The 17,217-nt window shown below is 55.7% G+C and overlaps 1 protein-coding gene across 2 annotated transcripts in view; it reads left to right on the top strand.

Annotated features, from left to right (window-relative positions):
• The first annotated feature begins 1,095 nt into the window (after positions 1 to 1,095).
• MGAT5B (alpha-1,6-mannosylglycoprotein 6-beta-N-acetylglucosaminyltransferase B) overlaps positions 1,096 to 17,217 on the top strand; it is a 57,350-nt gene continuing 41,228 nt past the window's right edge. The window contains exons 1-2 of one of the 2 annotated variants that reach the window (XM_040530618.1): positions 1,096 to 1,259; positions 7,274 to 7,386. In XM_040530618.1, coding sequence (XP_040386552.1) covers positions 1,192 to 1,259; positions 7,274 to 7,386 — 181 coding nt within the window. In that variant the 5' untranslated portion in view covers positions 1,096 to 1,191. The remainder of the gene's footprint in view (positions 1,260 to 7,273; positions 7,387 to 17,217) is intronic. The other variant, XM_040530617.1, reaches the window with a different exon arrangement.

Below are 17,217 nucleotides of genomic sequence, written 5' to 3'. Positions count from 1 at the left end.
CCAGGGTCCTGGGCTACAGGGATGGGCACGCTGCCCCCGAGCTCAGCCTGCCCCTGGGATAACCGTGCTCCCCCCGAATCAGCCACGAGGGGTAAAGCACTGCGAGAAACCACCTGCAGCCAGGGAAGTGGCATTTTTATTTGTGATTGCAATGGCAGGCATCCTGAAGCAGGAGCAACAGTGTATCATAACCTTATATTCCCTTATGGTAACCTTATATTCCCTTATTATAACCTTATATTCCCTATTATTCCCTATTAACCTCATAACCTTATATTCCCTGTTATTACACTTAATTCCTCCCATTTCCTCACTGGCCGAGCGCTACAGGTTCACAACCCACTCGATGCTTATTACTGTATTGTATATGTACAATTTTATTTGACCACCTGTTAATTTCTCCTTTTCCTTTTTCTTTCCTTCTCTTGTGACTAGAGGGCTGGCGATTTTTTGTTTTTACAGATTTTGCACTGCTCGTCTCCTTTTTTCTTAGCTATCCTCCTTATTTCGGGACAGTGGGACCTTCCGCTGGGGACCTTCTGCTGTCCCCTTACCTGCTTAACACACCCCCCAACTGTTATACCTGAAAAACCACTTTTGAATATGCAAGATTAGTGGAATTTTCCACTGCAAAACCACGTTTCCCTGCACAAACCACCTCCTAAAACCCACATCGTCACACAAAAACCGCATCTTACCGCAAAACCACCCCCCCACAACGCAACACCCCGACTTTATCCCCCCCCCCCCCCCCGCCGCTCCCCCAGCCTCTCCCACCCGTCCCCAAACCCCGTGACTCCGAAAAAAAAAAAAAAACCAAAAAACGGGGCTAAAACCCCACAAATTTCCCCCCGATAACGCCGGGGCCGCTAGGTGGCACGCGGCGGCCGGGCATCCCCGGCGCGGGCTGCGCGGAGCGGGGCGGAGCGGAGCGGTGCGGAGCTGCCCGCGGGGCTGCGCGGAGCGGAGCGGGGCGGCCCCGCCAGGGGCTCGCCGGGCGGCTGGGGGGGGGCACCGCTGGCTCCGCTCCGCGCCCCGCTCCGCGCCCAGCTCCGCGCCCAGCTCCGCGCCATGCGGCCCCGCTGAGGACCCCCCCCCCCCCCCCAGCTCGCTGCCGAGGTTCCCCTTTTGGGGGGGGGGGGGGGGGAGGGCGAGGGTCGCCCCCTCCCCGCCGCCCCCCGCCTTTGAAGGATGCTCACAGTCAACGCGGATGGCAAGATAATGGTCAGAAGATGTCTCGTCACCTTGAGACCCTTTAGGTAAAGTTGGTTGTCTTGGCTCCGGGATGGAAAGCATTTATTTTTATTTGTTATTTTTATTTTGTTTGTTATTTTTATTTTGTTATTTTTATTTTATTTTTTATTTTTATTTAATTTTTAATTTTTATTTAATTTTTATTTTCTTTATTTTATCATTATTTTAATTTTCTTTTTATTTGTGCAAGGGTTTTGCGGCTCGCTTCTTATTTTAATTTTATTTTTATTTCTGCATGGGGTTTGCCGCTCGCTTCTTCTTATTATTTTAATTTTATTTTTATTTCTGCATGGGGTTTGCCGCTCGCTTCTTCTTATTATTTTAATTTTATTTTTATTTCTGCATGGGGTTTACCGGGGGGATTGGTGCCGGCTGGAAATATCAGGCGTCCAGGCAAGTTTGCCCGCAGGTCAGCATCGTGCTGGTCCTGCAGCGCTCGCTGCCCGCCGGCTCCCCGTTCACTCATCACCCTGGTACCTTTGGGGGATTTATTTCAGGGCTGTTTGTGGCTGCCTTTTTCTTAATACCTCCGTCGGAGGTGTCGGTACCCGTGTGGGAATTGGTTCCTCTGGCTTGGATCTGCCGGTGCTGACGGGGATTTTGAAACCCACACCTGAACTGGCAGCAGGGCTGGGGCTGATACCGTATCCCCGCCTGAAACCCAGCACGTCCGTGCCCACTCCTGGCTTTTTTTTTTCCCCCCTTGGCTGAACTCTCCCCATTCTTGCCTCCGTGCACTGGCTTTCCCCCTCCTCTCCTTGCTCTCCAGCATCCTCATTTCACCAGAGATGCTTTTTGGTCTCTCCCAGACCTGCGCCACATGGGAGGCCCCGGTAATTGCTCGGATTTGTTTTTTTTTTGTTTTCTAAGGGGAGCAAAACACCCACACGAGGGGAAAGTGGCGGGGAGCAAAGTGTGGAGTGGGGTGAGCTGAGCCCGGCGGCGCTCCCCACTGTATGGGGGAGCCTGGGCTCACCCGGGACCACCGGAGGGATCTGACCGCTGCCTTTTTGCTGAGCCAAGGCTGCTGCTCGCAGACGGTCAGGAGGATGGGGCTGTGCTTGTGCTGCTCGCTTGCGCTCGTGTTTTGGAGATGCCCAGTTCTGTGCTGCTTGCCTGGAGGGATTCCTGCTGCCGGATCCCGTGGCAGCGCCCTGGGGCTCAGGGACTTGGCCAAGGTCACAAGGGAAAGTGGTGGCAGAGCAGAGGCGTGAGGGTCCCTGTGGCTTGGGCTTGCTCGCGGCGTGGGGTGCGTGGACAGCTTGGGGCACACGGGTGGCTCAGTGGGACGGAAAGGGGCAAAGCTCTGGGGCTGTGAGCGTGCAACTGTGGGAGGGCAACAGCCCTGCGAGGTGGGAAGGATGCTTGCACCCCAGGGGTGCGCTCAGCACAGCTTTGAGAGTGGCTGTTTGTTTTCTCAAGTGGGTTGGAAGTCCCCGGGTGGAAGGGACTGGGCCGAGCATCCCTCTCCCCTGTGCCCAGGGCCCTCGGCATCACGCCTGGGGCAGGGGAAGCTCGTCCTCAGCAGTGACCTGGGAGCAGGGAGTGAGTCGTGGGGTGGTCACAAAGACCTGTTAGAGATGAGGACGTGGGTGGGTGGGGGGTTGTGAGGGCAGGAGAGCTCCAGGCAGGGGGTTCCTGGTGTCCCGCACAGTCCTGCCTGCATGTCCTGGGCTGGCTTCTGCTCTCAAACCAGTGCAGACCAGTAAGGGCACCACTGGAACCAGTGGGGTTACTCTGTGAACGAGTCAGGCTTTCTTCTATAAGAGGAGAAAGTCCCGAGACCCTCTCCCAGCTGTCCCAGTACCCAGCTCAGCACCTCCCCTGCGTTGGTGCCCTGCTGTTCCGGACCCCTCTGTGCCATGGTCCTGCGGGGCTGTGTCACCTTGCTCCCAGCCCAGGTGAGTGTTGCACCGGGTTACAGCCCAGTCCAGCTCTAACCTGGTGCAAATCAGCTCTGCTCCCCTAAAATCAGCACCCCCAACCGATGTGAATCGGGGACAATCTGCAGGAGCCAGAGAAGACGCTGCTGTGGGGGCATTCGGGACAGGTCCTGTAGATCGGATTCTTGTTTCTGCCTGGGCAAAGCTGCTCTGCTCAGCAGAAACCCGTGGTGAGATCCCCTGCCTGGTGTAGACTCCTGGCAGCGGTGCCATCAGCAAACAGCGAGCAGGAAACCTGACCCTTTGCACCAAAACATTTCATTAATCACGCTCCAGACATGCTTAGCAAAGCAATGCGAAGCCCTGAGCCGTGAAAGCGCCTGTGGCAAGTGGAAAAGGCAGGGAGAGCAAGTCAGCGTGTGAACGGGTTGTGGAAGCGCCCGCGGATGGCTCTGACTTCAGCCTCAGCAGCAGAAGGCGTTCAGTTTGCGAGTGCTGGGTTCAGGCGAGGATTTACCGTGGGGCTGGGAGCGCCCTGGTGCAGCTCGCCTGGCGCTGGGTTTTGCAGAGCAGGGCGTGTTTGGGACAGTTTGCCTGCTGGATACCAAGGGCAGGCTTTTAGTGCATCTACAATGCTGGTCAGTGAGAGAATTTGCTCCGTGGCCCCTCATGGAGGAAGGTTCCCGTGGCTGAGCATCCTTCCGACAGCGCCGTGCTGGTGTCTGTGAGCAGCACAGGGTTTGGGGCAGGGGGAGCAGTTTGCGTTAGTCCGGCTGCTGCTGTTGGAAATTGTGCTTCAGCCTTTGGGCTCCAGAGCCTCGGGCGTTGAAAAACCTGTCTGATACAAGATACCAGCCCTCGGCTTCCCTGTGCGCCCGGGTGATATTCCCCCGTTCGGTCCCAGCAAGGCACGGCAGCACCGCGTGCAGCTGGCCCCGGTGTCACAGCCCCGTCCCGCTGGGTGCTGCTGGGCCCCGTCGCCCCCACCGCGGTGCTCGGTCCCTTCTGGGTGCATCCAGCTCTTACCTGCAGGGGCTAAAATGTGAGACGTGTGGGCATCGCTTCTGATCGGCACCGAAGAGCCGGGGGATTTGGCTTCCTCTTCTTTTGGTCACGGAGCCACAGCCCCGATTTGTGAACATTTCAGCGCGAGGTGGATGTGCAGAGGGACTTGGCACCAGAGCCGTGGCCCGTCGGAGCGCTGTGGTGGTGAATTAAAGGTGACGTGCGGTGACAGGCAAAGCCAGCGAGCCGGGGGGATGTCATTTGGGTGTTGGAGCCGCTGTGGTGCTTGGCAAATGACTTCATCTGCGGGACAGAGGTCCCATCCCAGTTGCTTTACAATCTGGGAGATCTGAGCCCTGGTAGATTTTACCTACTTCATGCCATTCATTTTCTGGACAAGGAATTTCTGCTTGATTAAGGCTGGGCCAAATGTCTCAATTCCCCAGGAGCAGGTCAGCACGAGGCAGACAAGACAGGGTCCTCTGCTGCGAGCCACCCCTGGAAGCTCCCTGCTGCTGTCGGGCTGGGTCTGCTTCTCCTAAGCACCTTAATTTGGGTTAGGCTCTGATCCTCATTTTTATTTAAAAAAGAAAAAAAAGCTTCCTGCATCTCCACCACTCTCTGTAATCCAGTCCAAATCAAAAAGACTTTGTCTGCTAATGAGATGCCTGAGCACAGATCACCTCCCAGCCTTTCCCTCTTCCCTCTCTTTCTTTCCTCCCTTTCTTCACAGAGTTGAACCACCGCTCCTTGCCAGGTTATAATTATGAAGATTAAAAATGCGTAAACAAGCTCTTGCATAACAATGAAGATACTGTCAATAGGAAGAGTGAGAATAAAGAGCGGGACCAGCTCTGGTTCCTTCACCATCCCTCCCTTGGGTGATGCTTCCCTGAGTGCCCCTTGGGAAGGGGCAGCAGGCAGCGGGTGGGCTCTGCAGCACCTTGTGCTCCCGGGGGACCCTCGGTCACGGGCTGAGGGACTCGCCCAGGGGCTGGGCTTTGACCTCCTCCTCCTGCTTGTGCCTCCTCCGCGAGGACATCAGCCTCTGCCACGGAGGCCCTGCAGCAGGCAGCTTTCCCCCTCGCCTGCCCTAGGGGTGAATTCTGCCACCCCTCCGTTGCCTCTTCCCAGCCCAGGGTGGCTGGGCACAGGGCAGGGTGATGGGGACAGGGAGTGGGATGTACCCAACGTCTCCAAATCGCCACCTCCCCAAGCAGATCGTGCAAAGCCCTGTTGCGTTGTAGCATCAGGGATGCTCTGCTGCCTCTGCAGTCACCTCCCTGCCCGAGCTGCGCCGAAAGCTCCCTGGGAGCCCTTCTGCAAGGTCTGCTTTGGGAGGGGGCTGAGCTCCCTGGTCATCCTGGCGTGCTCATGAGCATCAGCCACAAACGGGCCTTTAGGGATGCAGGTCTGGATGTGATGCTTTTTATAGCTTGGCTAAACTGCTCTCCATCCCCTGGGGCTGGCTCATTCATAAATAAAAGGGCCTTGGTCTGCTTCATTCCTGGAGTGTCTGCACGGGGATTTAGGATGTTTTACTCAGGCATTTGAACATCCCCTCCCTCGGTGAAGTCGGCTGTCCTTGTGCCTGTCCGTGGGTCTCCAAAGAGATCCGTGAGCATTCCCGGTGGCGGTGCAAAGGGGCTCCTAATTCCTGCCTTTTAACTACAAAATAATGATTAGATGGAGGGCTGCGGCGTTCCTTTCCAAGCTTTTCTTTGGAAAAGTGCAGTTTTGGCGTGGGGTGGCTGCGCTGTGTTTCCACACGTGACTCCTGCACCCTGCAGGTAATGCTGTTAGCTTGTGAGCACGCTGCTGCTGCCCGGTCTCCGTGGTTCGCTTCCCTGGGGCTCAGCGAGGCAGAAATGCCAACGAGCACCTGTCTGGGGCTGTTCATCACCTATAGGGTGCAGCTATTTAAAGAGAAACCCTGTGCTTCATGAGGATGTTTGGCTGTTGTCTCTTCTCCTTGAAACTCGTGGTGGAAGGCGGCCAGGCGCTTGCTGGGCTTGGCTGTTTGGGCGCGCTGTGATCCCGCGAGCGGTGGCCAAGTCTGCGTCTGAAAGCCTGAGAGGGCTTCCTGGCCTCTAGAAAGCACTCTTCAACACGAGCTAGTAAAGAATCCTTTTATCTCTTGGAGAAGAGGCTGTAGCACTCACAAATCTATAGTGAGGGTCTCTCGCAGGCAGACTTTTCCAAAATCCTTTCTGGGAAAAACCTCCCAAGGTGCGGGACGACGTGGAGCGGGCTCTGCGCTCCTCTCCTCGCCGTCCCCAAATGCAGTGTGCTGTCCTTGCGTGCTTGTCCTCCGAGGAGATGGGAAGGCTTTGTGTGATGCTCCCCTCGTGTGTGATAACCCTCCTGCTTGTGCAGAGCCCTGCCTTCAGGCTTTTCACCCCTAAATTGCTACTGGCTTGGAGAGGAGCATCCCGGAGAGCTCTCATCCTGCTTGCAGCCAGAGGGACCGGGAGATCTGGGGGGTGATTTCCCAGCCAGCACAGGTCCCTCCCTGTCCCCCAGAATAAGGCTGCCTGTGCCTCGCGTGCGAAGCGGACACAAGGGGAAACACCGGCGGGTCTAGCTACGGGGGGAACAAAAAGTGCCGTGTTTTTTTTTAGCTCCTGTGGAAGGAAGGGAAGGCACAAGGTCTGTCTTTTCTCTGGGCCCCCTCTGAAGGAGAATGGGTATTGTCTGAGCGGTTCCTGCAGCCCGCTCTGGCTGAGCTTTCCCACCCAAGGCACAGGGCCTTGGCTCCCTCTCTAGGCCTGTCCATCCGAGCAGGTCGCAGTGATTTTGGAGGGTGGTTTTGGGCGAAACCCACTGGTTTGCTGCCAGGCTTCATGCAGGAGCATCTTGGGGCTCTCATTATATGTGCGTGGCTCTGGCTGTGGTCGGAGGCAAGGTGCTGCCCTGGTTTTGCACTGCAGGGGCAGCAGGGATGCTCCTTCCCTGGGCTGGAGGAGCAATCAGGGGCTGCCCTGGCCACCTCTGCCACAAGTCCCCAAGCAAAGCAGCTTGTGCAGGGATGCTGAGGGGCTGCCCCGTGGACTGACGGGTGGTGGGGCTGTCCTGGGGAGCGAACCGGGTACCCTGCACACCTCCTTATAGCGCTGCTTTCCCTCCCTCAGGATATTTGTGCTGGGCATTGGATTTTTCACTCTGTGTTTCTTGATGACGTCTCTGGGAGGCCAGTTCTCAGCCAAGCGCCTGGGGGACTCGCCCTTCACCATCCGAACCGAAGGTAAGCACAACTCTGCGCCCATCCTGTCCCCCCGATGCTCGATGACTGCCTGTGGTCCAGCCGAGGAGTGCTGGGGATGACGATAGGAGGGTGCTTGGTACATCGCAGAGCTCCCTCCAGTCCCTCTGCATGGTCACGGTGCCATCAGGATGAGTTTGCAGCCACGTGGTGAAAATCTGGCTGCGTCCAGAGCTGTGCAGGCAAAGCAGGGGCACATGTGTCAGGGTGTGGAAGCTGGACACCACAGGGTGATGGGGAAGCACCAGAGTTTGGGGCTGGAAGGATGAGACCCACAGGTGATGGTGGTGGTGCGGGTTACATGGGCTGCACCTGGTCCCACGTGAGGGGCTGGCTCGGGTGCTCGGAGGGCTCTGTGGTTTGGGGCAGTTTTGGTCTGCAGGGAGTGGAAATCATTCCTTAGAGCAGGGAAAACAAAAGGCCTTTGATTTCCTGCAGGTTCTGAAACATTGGAAGCAAAGTATCCCGGTTTTAGCAAAATGTCCTGACGGGTGCTCTGTTAGCATCCCGGTCCCCTTGCTGAGTGCAACCAGTCTGGGTTATGCTTTCAAAAGTCTGGTTAGGGGGGATTTTGGTCTGCTGGGGATGAGAAGCCGCATATGAGGAAGGTGGGCAGAAGCCTGTGGATAACTGCTTCGTTGTGGTTATCCTTTTAGAAGACGTGTGCTTAAAAAATTCACCTGCCTGGGACATTCCCCTCTGTCCCAGGAGATCCCCAGCACCCTTGAGAGCTTGCAGAGAAGGAGGAGAAGGGTGGGGGACACTGAAGGGGCAGAAGTCCCCGGTTCCACCCCCAAAAAACTTTATAAGGCTGGTGCAAAACTATAGCAAAAGGCCAGTTATTCAGCCTCTTCATCCCCTTTCTGGATGCTGTAGTGGGGTCAGTTTTCCCATCCTCGCTCTGGTCACCAATTTAACCCAAACCTGAGTCCCCTGACTCCCACCTTTGTGTGTCTCATTTGCCAGGTGAGACGGATCAGGGAGCAGAAGGAACCTTTTATCACACCTCTGACTCACCCACACGCCCTGCTGTAGGAGATTAAACCAAAATGTGTGAGCTGCCTCCCCTTGCTGCATCTGAGCTCTGGGGTGCTCCTCGCCGGCAGGGAGAGATGTCCCCTGCTCTGCTCGGGGGCTGCGCGGTCTGGGTGTGTTTCATTTATAAAAGAGAAAAACGTCTACGACCTAAGTCTTCTAATTTTTCACGTCTTCAATTAGTCTGTAACTCCAGCCAAGGCAAGTGCTGCTTTGTTAGGAAGCTCAGAAATTGAGACTAAATCCATTCTAAGTCACTGGATGGATCTGCTGAACTAGTTACTGCTTCCAGACAATTTGCTGCAGATCTCTCTCCTGTTTTGTCTCTCGTTGGGGAAGGTTAGGTCCATTTATTGTCTAACAGGCCACCTGGAAGAGGAGGGCTCCTCCCCTGTACCTGAAGGAGGGGTGCTGTTTGGTGCTGGGGTCCCTGCACGTGGGAAAACACCAGGGAGGAGACATCCAAAGCCCCTCTGGGTGATGTGAGGCGCAGAAACCTCGGTTAGAGCTCTGGGTCTGCTCTGCTTGGGGCAGGGACGTGAGCCTGACCCCATGGAGGGATGCTGAGCTGCGCAGAACCCCTGTGGAAGGAGGTGAGGGTCAGTGGGACAGAGACGGATGCACTTTTATTAGCGCCGTGAGGTCTCAACAGGTCTGTTTGAATAATACACGGGCATTTAATTAACACATGTTTTGGATCCTGGGGAAACCCGAGAAATATTGCTGGTTGTTATCATTGCTCTTAAGATGCTGGGCGGGAGACGAGCTCGGAGGAGCAGGTTAATTTTGCTGGGCTGATTAGCTTTGATGCGAGCAACGGTGGGAAGTGGGCCAGCGCTCACAAACCTGCACAGGTCCAGGCCCAGTGGCTCCAGAGAAATTCCTGGCTGTGTGCTCAGGTCTGCCGAGCCTTCTGGCACGGTTTTGGGTGTCCTGGGACAGGCTCCCCACCTACAGCGAACCGAGGTCCTCTGGAGTGCATGTCTGTCTGAGCAAGGGGTGCTTGGGCTTCTTGTGGCGCTGGGTTTAGCAGCCCCTGCTGAGCATCGTTCGTTAACAGATTAATTTCGTGTTGCAAGCCGGCAGCATCCTTCCCCATCTGCTTGGCCATGGGCTGCTTCACCAACATAGCAGGTGCGTTTACCGGGGTGCTTGGTCTGATCCTGCTCTGGTCCTCGTGTCGGTCCTGGTTGTGTCTGCAGGATGGAACCGCAGCATCCTGGCCTGCCAGGTGTGAGCAAAGCATCCCCAGTGCCAAAATTTGTGGGTGGCTGTGGAGAGCCAGGGGTTGGTCCCAGCACCCCGGGGCTTCAAAATAATTAGCGCTGGAGAAATCCTGCTGGCTTGTGGAGCATCCATAGTGGTGCTGGTTTATAACCCAGGCTGGGGCTCTTCCTGCTTCTCCCCCATGTCCTGCCCAGCCCAGCCCTGCCCCTTGGGTGCTGCAACCCAAAATCTGCCCCTGGGTCTGACGTGAGCTCACCCAAAGGGTGCTCTGAATAGAGCAGGGGGCTTAGGGGAATGGCACGGACTCACCCAGGGCTGTCCTGGCTTTGGAGCTTTGTGAGCAACAATCAAAGCCAAATGAAGACAGATGTAAGGCTGGAGCGTGAAAAGGAGAAATGGACAATGTCACAATCTAGGAGTTAATCCCATTTTTAATTTTATTTTTATATGTGAATCCGCTTCTAGGAGGTTTTCTCCAAGTTTCCCGGTGTGTGCCGGAAATCATTCCTCGGATGGGTTCTCTGCCTGACGATTTGATGCAGCAGAGGCTTTGCCTCTTAACGATAAATAAAAACCTTCAGAAATGCGAGTTATTTTATCCTAATCCGCTGCCGTCAAGTAAACACAGACAAAGGTTCCTTTGTTTTGAAATGGCCACTGAGAGAATTTGTTCTACAAACAAAGATCTAGATTAGAAAAAGAGAACAGACAAGTCTATAAATTTTGAATGTGGGAGACGCTTTGGGAGCAGCTCGAGACTCGAGAGATTCAGGTTTCTGTGCCCTCGTCTCTCCTCCTGCTTGGAATTTAAAATGTTGTTTTTTTTTTTCTCCTTCCTGAGCATCTCTTTCTGCTTTGTTTTACTGCTGGAGTAGAGCTGGCCTGGGGCAGGGGTCTGATCCTAAAACCTCACCAAAATGTTTAATGGGCAGAAAGGAGCAGCGAGTGCTGGCAGGGTGACGGCAGCTCAGGGGCCCTGGGCTGGTCTCGGCAATGATACACAGCCTGCTGCTGCGGGGCTTAGCAGAGGGAAATAGGTTGTTAAGTGTTAAACCATGATTACAAGCATCTGGAATATTGCCCGCAACTGCTGTAGCTAGTTTAAAAGCGGCAGGACTTCTGATTGTTATTTTTCCCCCATATGCTGGGGTGGAAGGTGCCGCAGGGACGCGCAGCAGCCCTGGGGATGTGTAGGATGGGTCTGAATTCCCAAACCAGCCCTCGCTGCTGGCTTGTGCCTGGTGCTGGCTCCGAGAGCCTGGACCAAAGTTCTGCCGATTCTGGTGGTGCTTGGGTGTGAGTGCTTCGAGTGGCTCTCGTACACACCTTTGGGATGTGGTTGCTGGCTGTGCGCTCACTGATGCTGCTCCTGCAGCTGCCTCTCTGACCCAGCCTCAAGTGGTTCCTGTCCGGGCCGATGCTTGGCTTGAGAAGCTCAGCACCTGCCTTTTTCCCCCAAAAAACAATCCCCCAGCAGCATCTCCGGATGGCTTCCTGCTGGTGACCACAGCTCCCGCGTTGTGTTTTCTCAGCCCCATGGGAAACGAAGGAAGGGAAGGGTGGCGCTGAGCTGCTTTCAGAGAGCAAGCTGGAACAGGCAGGCGAGCAGGGGTGAAGCACGTCCTCTGCAAGGCTGCTGCACCTCATCCTAGGTTGCTGAAATGTGTTTTGGGGTCTGATCTCCTTGGGGCTGAGGATACTGGACAGCTTGTGGGATGAGTACCAGGCTTCCCAGGCAGCCCCATCCACAGTGCTGCTTTCCTGGTCTGCCAGGATGGCTTTGGTTCATTGCACAGGACTTCAGAGTTCTCGGGAGAGGGCCAGCAGCCAAGGCACTTTGTGCTGGAAACGGTACTGAGCATCACCTGGCAGAAATCCCCCCCTGCCCTCCCGAAACCAGCCCTTGTCCTGTTTTACAGCTACCAAAGCTCTGCGCCTCTCCTGTGGTCGTGGCTTGCTCTGGATCCTGGAGTCTCACCTGCTTAAAGCAATTTCTTCCCTCAATGAACACAGAAGTGGAGAGGTTGTTTAGGGCTGTGCAGCACAGCTCAATACCTTGGTGCTCGTGGTTCCTCCCTCAGGAGGAGGGATGCTCACGGAGGGGGAATTGTGCCACAGAAGATAATAGTGAAGGTTGCTCAGGGTTTTGTAGGGCATCTCTGCCGTTCCGGAGTCACAGTACCATGAAACGATGGGATCTCGTGTTCGTTCAATCCCCTGAATGGCTCCCCGAGGAGCTGAGCAAAGAGGCCAAACAGAAATGTGAGAACCGACGTGATCCCCTAAGAGGGGTCCTTTGCTCTCGCTCCTGCTTCTGCTGGCTCCCCTCCCGCTCCGGCAGCTCCCCGGCTGGATTAGCCTGGCCAGATACCTCCGTCGTTTGTTCTCGCAGGAGATGCGGAAAGGTCAAGCTCAGCATCGCTAATGATCAGAGAGAGCTCGAGAAACTGTCGTCCTCCTGCAGCTCGGGGAGGAGGAGGAGGTGTGTGCATGGTTCTGACCCCTGTGTAGAGCTGATTGTGCGGGGGTGGCTCGGCTCTGCTTGCGGGGTGCTGGCTGCAGCAAGGTGCTGCTCAGCCTGAGGGGGGTTAAAACAGCACACACACATCTGTCCTTATATATCCCAGTTCCCTCTGTCCTGGGAAGGGTTATTGCTGCTTTTGCCCCTGCCTTCAGGCAGGGAATGAGGTTATTTTAATGGAAACGTGGCTTGGGACCAGCAAAATCCCTCCGAGTAGCTTTGCCAGCCCCTCTCATCTGACCCATATGGGTCTTGCTGGAGAAAACCCCCTGGGAGCAAATGCCTGGGCTGGAGATGTAAGGCACACGTGTACCCTTCCAGTGATGCTCACCTTCCCTTTGCTTTCAAAAAGTCTTGCAGGGTTATACATTTGTCTTATCGCCTTTAATGCATGCTGATGATGCCAGGAGAACTGCTTGCGAAGTCTTGTGTCACCAAGTGGCAATGATGGGGGGACATGAGCAGAGTGAAGGACGGAGCTGGGCAGGTTCGGCTGGGCAGACTCAGCAATAATTATTCCCAGTTTCTTCCCGGGTGAGTTACAATTCTCCCCAGGGCTGCTCTGGCTGTGTTTTGTCATTTGCTGAGCGGGGCCGGGTAACCATCTGCAGCGGCTTGTAAGCACCTTGTCAGGATCCACCGCTGGAGCGTGAGCGCTTCGCCCGGGCAGCAGCGGGGCACTTGTGCAGGCGGAGGGACGGGAGTGCTGTTGCAGCACCGTGACCTGAATTCAGATTTGGCTTATGCAAAACTCTGGCAAAAGGCATCGGGAGGCTCCCCTGTCTGATATCTACCCCAGTGGGGTGGCTGGTAGCTTCCCCAGGTCCCTGGGGCGGGTGCTGGTGGCACTAAGGCTGCTAGGAGGGCGTGGGTCCTGCATATCCCCACAGCTTATTTCTGCTGCATCGAGAGCTGGATTTGAGTCTGCTGGAACTTGCAGGTGGATGGAGGGATGCCAGCAAGGTGAAACCCGCCTGGAGAAGTGTGCCAGGCAGCTCTTTGGTACCCAGAGCCTGCCTGCAGCTGCGAGTGATGTCCTACAGCCCCTGCAGTGCCTCGCGGCCGGCTCTGCTGCTGCTGCCCCATCCGAAGCAGCTCCGAGCAGCCGGCTGATGCTGGAAGAGGCTGCCTGGCCAGTGCCAAGGCAAACCGGCCGGTGCTGGAGCACCTCCTTGGCTCGGGAAGCCTGGAGAGCTTCCTGCTTGCCCTTCCTGCCTGGAGAAGCTGCACTATGGCGGCTGCTGCAGCTCAGGACCATCTCCTCCCTGCTGCCCTCCAGTCCTTTGTAGGGAATGGAGATGCTGAAGCAAGGCAGATCCCAAACGTGGAGTGAGGGCTTTCTGCCTCTCCCCCAGCCCCGCACCCTGCGGCTCCTGGCAGACGCTCGGGTGCTCCGGGGGCTCTTTTAAGTAGATAGCACTGCATGCGGCTGCAGTGATGACTTCTGCTACTCTGGCTGTTGGGTACAGGGAGGCTTTGTTAATTATTGCTTAATGCCATGCTGGGTGCTGAGAAGTGGCCGCGGGGAGTGGCTGTGGGTGGCAGCGGCTCCATCTGAGGGAGCGAGTGCAGCTGGCACCAGGATCGGGTGGAAAAAGTGGGGTTTGGTTAAAATACCCATCCCCTCCTTGTGCCTGAGTCTTCTGGTGTCCCCCAGGATGCCAGGCAGGGATGCAGCAGTGGTAGCAGAGGAGCTGGGGGTGTCGTTCCCTGTGCTCCTGGGCTGGTGCACGAGCCCGTGCTGCCTGTTGGGCGCTTTGCTCCCAGCTCAGTGTGCCCTTGTACTTGGGGTACACGTGCTGGGCTCGAGTCTCCAGCCCCCTTCTGAAAAGGGAGCTTAAAGTGGTAGTGTAAAACTTTACAGCTCTTATTAAATTGCTATTCCAGGCAGGGAAATGACTGCTGTTGAAATAGGGGGGAAAATAAAGACATCAGTGGGGGGGTCCCCATTTATCTCTGAGTGGCTCAGGTGTGTTAGCTTTGAGGTGGTTTCTCCCAGTGGCAGTTTTTGGGGAGGGATGGGGCACCCAGCCTGTTTTCTCTGTGCTTGAGGAGGGCTCAGCACCCAGTCCACTGGGATGCACGCAGGAGTAAGATGCAGATGCTGCTTTGCAGGGCGAAGAGGTGTGAAATGAAGCCGGAGGCTGAAGTGGTGGTTAAGGCCTAACCCGCCCTGGGCGCACGTCTCCTCCTGGAGTGCCCACTTGGTACAATCGCTGCCCAGAACTGGACGCCTGCAGGCTTGAAAACATAAATTAAAATGCCACCAAACTTCCTGGAAGGCAGCAGTGCTGATTCACAAGCCATAAATTGACGGAGCAGCTAATTGTGATGGGGTGGGAGCAGAGGTGAATGATGGTCCTGGCATGTGCCATGTCCCCAGGGGCCGCTGTGGTGCACGGGGGGGGCTGTGGGGCTCAGGAAGCTCACGCTGTCCCCTTGATCCTTGTCCCTTTGGGGTGAGCACTTTGTTCAAGCAAAGCCTAGGGCTGTGGCCCCCTCCTGCCCACGTCCCCCCTGTGTCGGACCAGCAGCGTCCCACTGGCCCCCAGCGCTCCATTATCTCCGTGAGCAGCGGATCCCCGGGGAATGATTAAATCAATTAATTGATTTTCTATAGCTCCTAAGGAAGTCAAATGGCATTTCCATCAACCTGTGATGAGCAAACACCCCACCACAGCCAGGAGGAATGTTAACGGCTCTCTGTGCTTTTATTACCCCTTTCACTCCTAAATCAAAATTCATCCTGAGCCCGGGAGGCAGTAGGTACTTCAGAAAAGAAAGCTAGCACAGCGGGAACCAGAGCAGCCTCTAAAAGCTGGATTTTTCCCCACTGATTTATTTGTTGCTGTGGCCGAAATGGGGGCCCAGGGCTTTATCCAGCCCAGGCGGGTGTTAGCTGAGCCCCTTCCCATGGCTCTGCTGATGCCCTGCTGGCAGGATGCGGCTACTGAGCCGGGGTGGTTTGGAGGGAGGGGTGATTTCTTTGCCCCCCTGAAACGCAGTGGCAGGCTGCCCAGAGTTGTTTGGCTGGTAGTTTTGGCTGAAACAAAACCGGTGGTCATTTTGGGAACGTTAAATTAGGGAAGCTCTCAAATGTGAAGTCGTAAATAAAGCTGCGGAGCTGGGCACGCGGTGCAGAGGAGGGAGAGGATGGGGCATGTGAATGCCAGCCTGGAGTCCTTTGAGCCAGTTTCCTGCCATCCATGGCACATTGGCTCCCAAAAATGCCATTTTCCCTGGGCAAGCAATGGGGGCTGCAGGAGAACCAGATAATTACGTGCCGGTGCCCTCGTGGGGATACCTCTCCTCTAAAGAGGATGGACGAAGCGATGTTGGGGCTGCCTTGCCCTGGGGGTGCCCCCCTGAGCAGGGGTGCCAGCTCCAAATCTGGGGTCCAGCTTTGCCCCCCCCGGTGCTGAATGCACCCAGCACAGGCCCGGAGCACCGTGTCCTTCGGGCTGGGGCACCGCTGTGACCGCGACTGATTCAGTCCTTGTGTTTTAGGAAGCAATTTAAAATCGATGTTAATCTTGTTGTTTGGAGCAGCCTCGCCTGCGGCGCGAGGTGTTTGGAGCGCTGCGGAATAGCTTAAGATGCAATTTAAAATAGTGCTGGCTGGCAATAGAGGAGCAACTAAAAATACCCTGTAAGTACTCATTAAAAAACAGTGAAGAGGGGGATGGGGAAGAGTTAAAAAAAAAAAAAAAAAAAAAAAAAAAAGGTTAAATAAAATGCTGACCTGCAGCTTGTGCTGGGGTCGGGTGTGTGCTTGTCCTCTCTCCCATGGGACTGCTGGGGACAGGAGGAGACGACCGGGCTTTTTTTCCCTGCGGTGTGACAGTTTGTGGCAGGACTTCTGCGACTGTCCCCGTTGCCCCCAGGGCAGATCTCTGTCCCTTGGTGGGTGGGAGGGTAAAGAAGTAATAAAAATGGGGAGGGAACAGCCCTACGCTCTCCATTGCGGTAACGAAACGCTCCTGTCTATAAATGCAAGTGTCTGTTTGTACTGCTCAGCCTCCTGCCTTTTCTTATTTCTCTGGAAATACGGAGCGGGCACGTGTTAGCGGGGAGGCACGGAGCTGCAGCCTGGTGCTGTGCGTGTTTCTGTGCGGATGGTGGGGGAAAGGGGAGGCGATGGGGTGGGGGGGAGCTCCCGGAGCCCCCTCTGCTCCCTGCCAGGCATGGACACAGGTCGGTGAGCGAAGGCTGCCTCTGAGGAGGAGGTGAGGCCGGAGACCCCAAAGGGACCCGGGCACCACTAGCTTGGGTCTGCCCTGGGGCTTCCGTGGTGCTGGGCTTCTGGGCTGCGATTTGAACGGATTATATCAGGGCCAGCCCTGGCCTAGTTGGCTCTGTGGCCTTTTAAGCCGCTTGAATCAAAATCGATGGCGAAGGTAAATAGAGGAGTGCAGGAGAGCAGCGGGGGGCTTCTACTTCGCTGCCTTGGAAGCAGCGAAGGTGGCCACCAGCTCTCCATCTCCAAGCCTCCGTGGTTCGTTGCTTTAGGATCAGCCACGGGGCCAGCTGCTGACCCAGGATGGTGCAGGCTGCCCTGGGTGCATCTCCCAGCCGCTGTGGTCCTTGCAGAGGGTATGGGGCTGTAGGCTGTGGTTCTGCTGAGTAACCCCGGGAACATCTGCTCCTTCCTGCAGTCTGCTCCTTCAGGAGCATGCTGTCCTTTCGAGGAGTTTAAGTAGCCTAGAGTTGTCCTTTAAAGGAGAAAAACAAAGCAAAGCAAATGATGCTTTAGGTTGAAATTAATTCAGCTGGTATTTTCGGTGGATGTAAGTAATATCTTACCATCTCTGAGCAAATTCCCTTCTCGTAGTGGAGCGTTCAGCTGTTGCAAGACAGCCAGGCAGGGATGTGACTTATGTCTGAGAAGGAGGAAAAAAATCCACAGCAAATCAGCCATGTTATGAACAGCAGAGAGATATTGCAGAATCACATTTTAAATGTCAGGAGGATGTTCAGGGCTGTGGAGGGGTGGGTTGAGGCTGTGCCTCGGTTTCCCCAGCACGGCTGGG

The sequence above is a fragment of the Cygnus olor genome, chromosome 18 (genome assembly GCF_009769625.2).
Source record: "Cygnus olor isolate bCygOlo1 chromosome 18, bCygOlo1.pri.v2, whole genome shotgun sequence".
Lineage (NCBI taxonomy): Eukaryota > Metazoa > Chordata > Aves > Anseriformes > Anatidae > Cygnus > Cygnus olor.
The sequence above is the reverse complement of the archived record's forward strand: the minus strand, read 5'-3'. Positions and strand labels throughout refer to the sequence as shown.